General features: G+C 31.5%; 1 protein-coding gene across 1 annotated transcript; it reads left to right on the forward strand.

Moving 5' to 3' along the window:
* Positions 1-618: 618 nt before the first annotated feature.
* On the forward strand, positions 619-2,461 carry LOC105625489 (vasopressin V1b receptor-like; the record flags this gene model as incomplete). The annotated part of the gene is made up of 4 exons (XM_012206817.1): positions 619-826; positions 1,451-1,545; positions 1,660-1,955; positions 2,321-2,461. Coding segments are annotated over 4 exons (740 nt in total), but the record flags the coding sequence as incomplete, so codon positions are not given.
* Between the last annotated feature and the right edge of the window lie 36 nt (positions 2,462-2,497).

Genomic DNA, 2,497 nt, shown 5'->3' on the forward strand with positions numbered 1-2,497 from the left:
GTCGTCGTCGTGTGTGTGTGTGTGTGTGTGTGTGTGTGTGTGTGTGTGTGTGTGTGTGTGTGTGTGTGTGTAATACTGTATATAATGACGGAAACGAATCAGAATCTTTCTTGAGTTAAGTAATCACTGTCGCGATTGACAGCGAATAACCATCTTAAAGTTCTGAAATCAGGACAGACTTTAAGAAAAACAGTATAAGCGGATACATCTTATATTTTCCCCAGCATAATCGTGTATATTGACACTTTGATTGATGTTAGGAAATTATATTTACTCATCAAGATATGATGTATGATAGGATTAATCGAGATTAGAGCTTCTAACATTTGCAAGCAACAGCCTAAGAATACTATCTGCTATTTTAAGTATCAAAAACTTATCGTAAAAAAGTTTTTCACAAAAATAAACTTGTTAAAATTTTGATATAATAATCTTGAGAAATAAATAACAATCTGTATGTATAATACGATAATAAGTGATAATTGATTTTTAAAATACAAATTTCCAAGTACAATTCTAAGAAATATTCTAAAAATTTGAAACTCGCAGAAATCTGTTCTCATCAAGTATGGCGATATAAACGATCCGATTAAACAAAATTGACTGTACGGCGGTCAGATTTCAGGGTGGTGCAGTGCTCTGCAAACTGATCAAGTTCGGACAGCCATTCGGCCTGTATCTCAGTTCCTATATTCTGACGGTGACCGCGATAGACAGATATCATGCCATTTGCCATCCCTTCAGTTACTGTAGTGTCACATCTCGAAGATCGAAAATGATGGTGTACGGGACATGGATGCTCGCTGCTATGCTGTGCGTACCGCAGGTCCGTTGAAAATTTAATTTGCTGTCTCTCTGCTTCCCCGCGAGACGTATCTTACTCGCGCGATTCACTTTGCCACATGCGAAAGGTGGACCAGCTTACTTGAGATATTAATTTTTATCCTATACAGACAGCGAAAATAAATCTAATTGTGCTGACGCTAATTTGCACAGAAAGAAATGGTTTTATTAAATCTAAAAAAATTTATCTAAAAAAATTCAACTGAATACAGATCTGCAAATAATTTCATTGGACTAGCAAAATAATTATATAAGAAATTTAAGCATAATAAATAATGTTGCAAAAAGTTTTAACATTCTAATAACCGGTTTGAACAATCTACATAATTATTTTGATATAAAACAAAATTATTTTCAGATTTATATCTAATTGTTGAAATTTTTAAATAACTTTGACAAAACTGTTTTTCTATGTACTAGCATGTTAATTATTTGAGACTTGTCGCTTATAAATGTCAATGTATTTATAAGCGACAAGCATATTTTGTACTTAGTAAATTTCTTGATATTTTTGGTAAATGTATCTTTAGCGTAACCATCGGACAATCGTAAACATCAATGCGTTTCTTATTACAAATTATAAATCTCTTTCATTCAATAATTTTAGATTTTTATATTCTCATACATGGAAATATCGCCCGGCGTTTGGGAATGTTGGGCCATCTTCTACCTAAAATATGGCGAGAGAGCCTATATTACTTGGTAATATCCATTTATATATATTTTTTCATTAAAAAATATCTTATTTTTATATAACATAATATTTAATAACATTAATAGATTTAAGTGTTGTGAGATGTCTGGATTCAATTATAGGTACAGTGTTATGCAATTCTTATTACCCTTCATAGTGCTCGTATATACCTACACGAGAATATGCATATCGATATGGAGAAGTAGTAAATTATCAGGACTCATTGATCTCAAAAAAAGCAACAAAGTCAGTTTCTGTCAGCGAAATCGAGATCCCCTTATCTCTAAAGCAATGATCAACACTGTAAAACAAATGATTGTTGTGGTTATTTTATACATCGTCACCAATACCCCGTTTATCGGATGCGAGCTATGGGCAACGTGGGATCCTAAAGCTTCCACTTCGCCATTTTTTACCGGTAAATATTCTATCAAAGGATAGTGATAAATAATAGTACATATCGTAATAAGATAAATAAAAAAGTATAAAATAACTATTAACTTCACTTTCATTGTTATTGATACATTTCAGTAATTCGAAAATTATTATTCTTTCAGTCACAGTATAATTGGTTACAATTCATAACACTTATAATAAAGTTAATTTGTTATTATGTATGTCGTTTCTTAATTTATATTATTATTATAGATATGTGTTAATAAGCAAAAAAAAGATAGCGGAATCATCTGTATTTATTTTTCGGATCTAATGTTTCTGTAATATTTCCTTAAGGTATTAAATTATTTATTAATTCTTATCTCATTGTATCATCATAACTTGCAGGAGCTGCTTTCACTATTCTAAGTCTCCTAAATAGTCTCACGAGTTGCGTTAATCCTTGGATTTACTTTGCATTCAACAAGGAATTACGTGTGGCGTTGACATGCTTTTTCTACAGAAAGAAAGATTATTCGTTGACTTATGGTAATCATAATCTTTCACTATTCTCTCTCTCTCTCT

The sequence above is a fragment of the Atta cephalotes genome, assembly GCF_000143395.1.
Source record: "Atta cephalotes unplaced genomic scaffold scaffold01967, whole genome shotgun sequence".
Classification (NCBI taxonomy): Eukaryota; Metazoa; Arthropoda; class Insecta; order Hymenoptera; family Formicidae; genus Atta; species Atta cephalotes.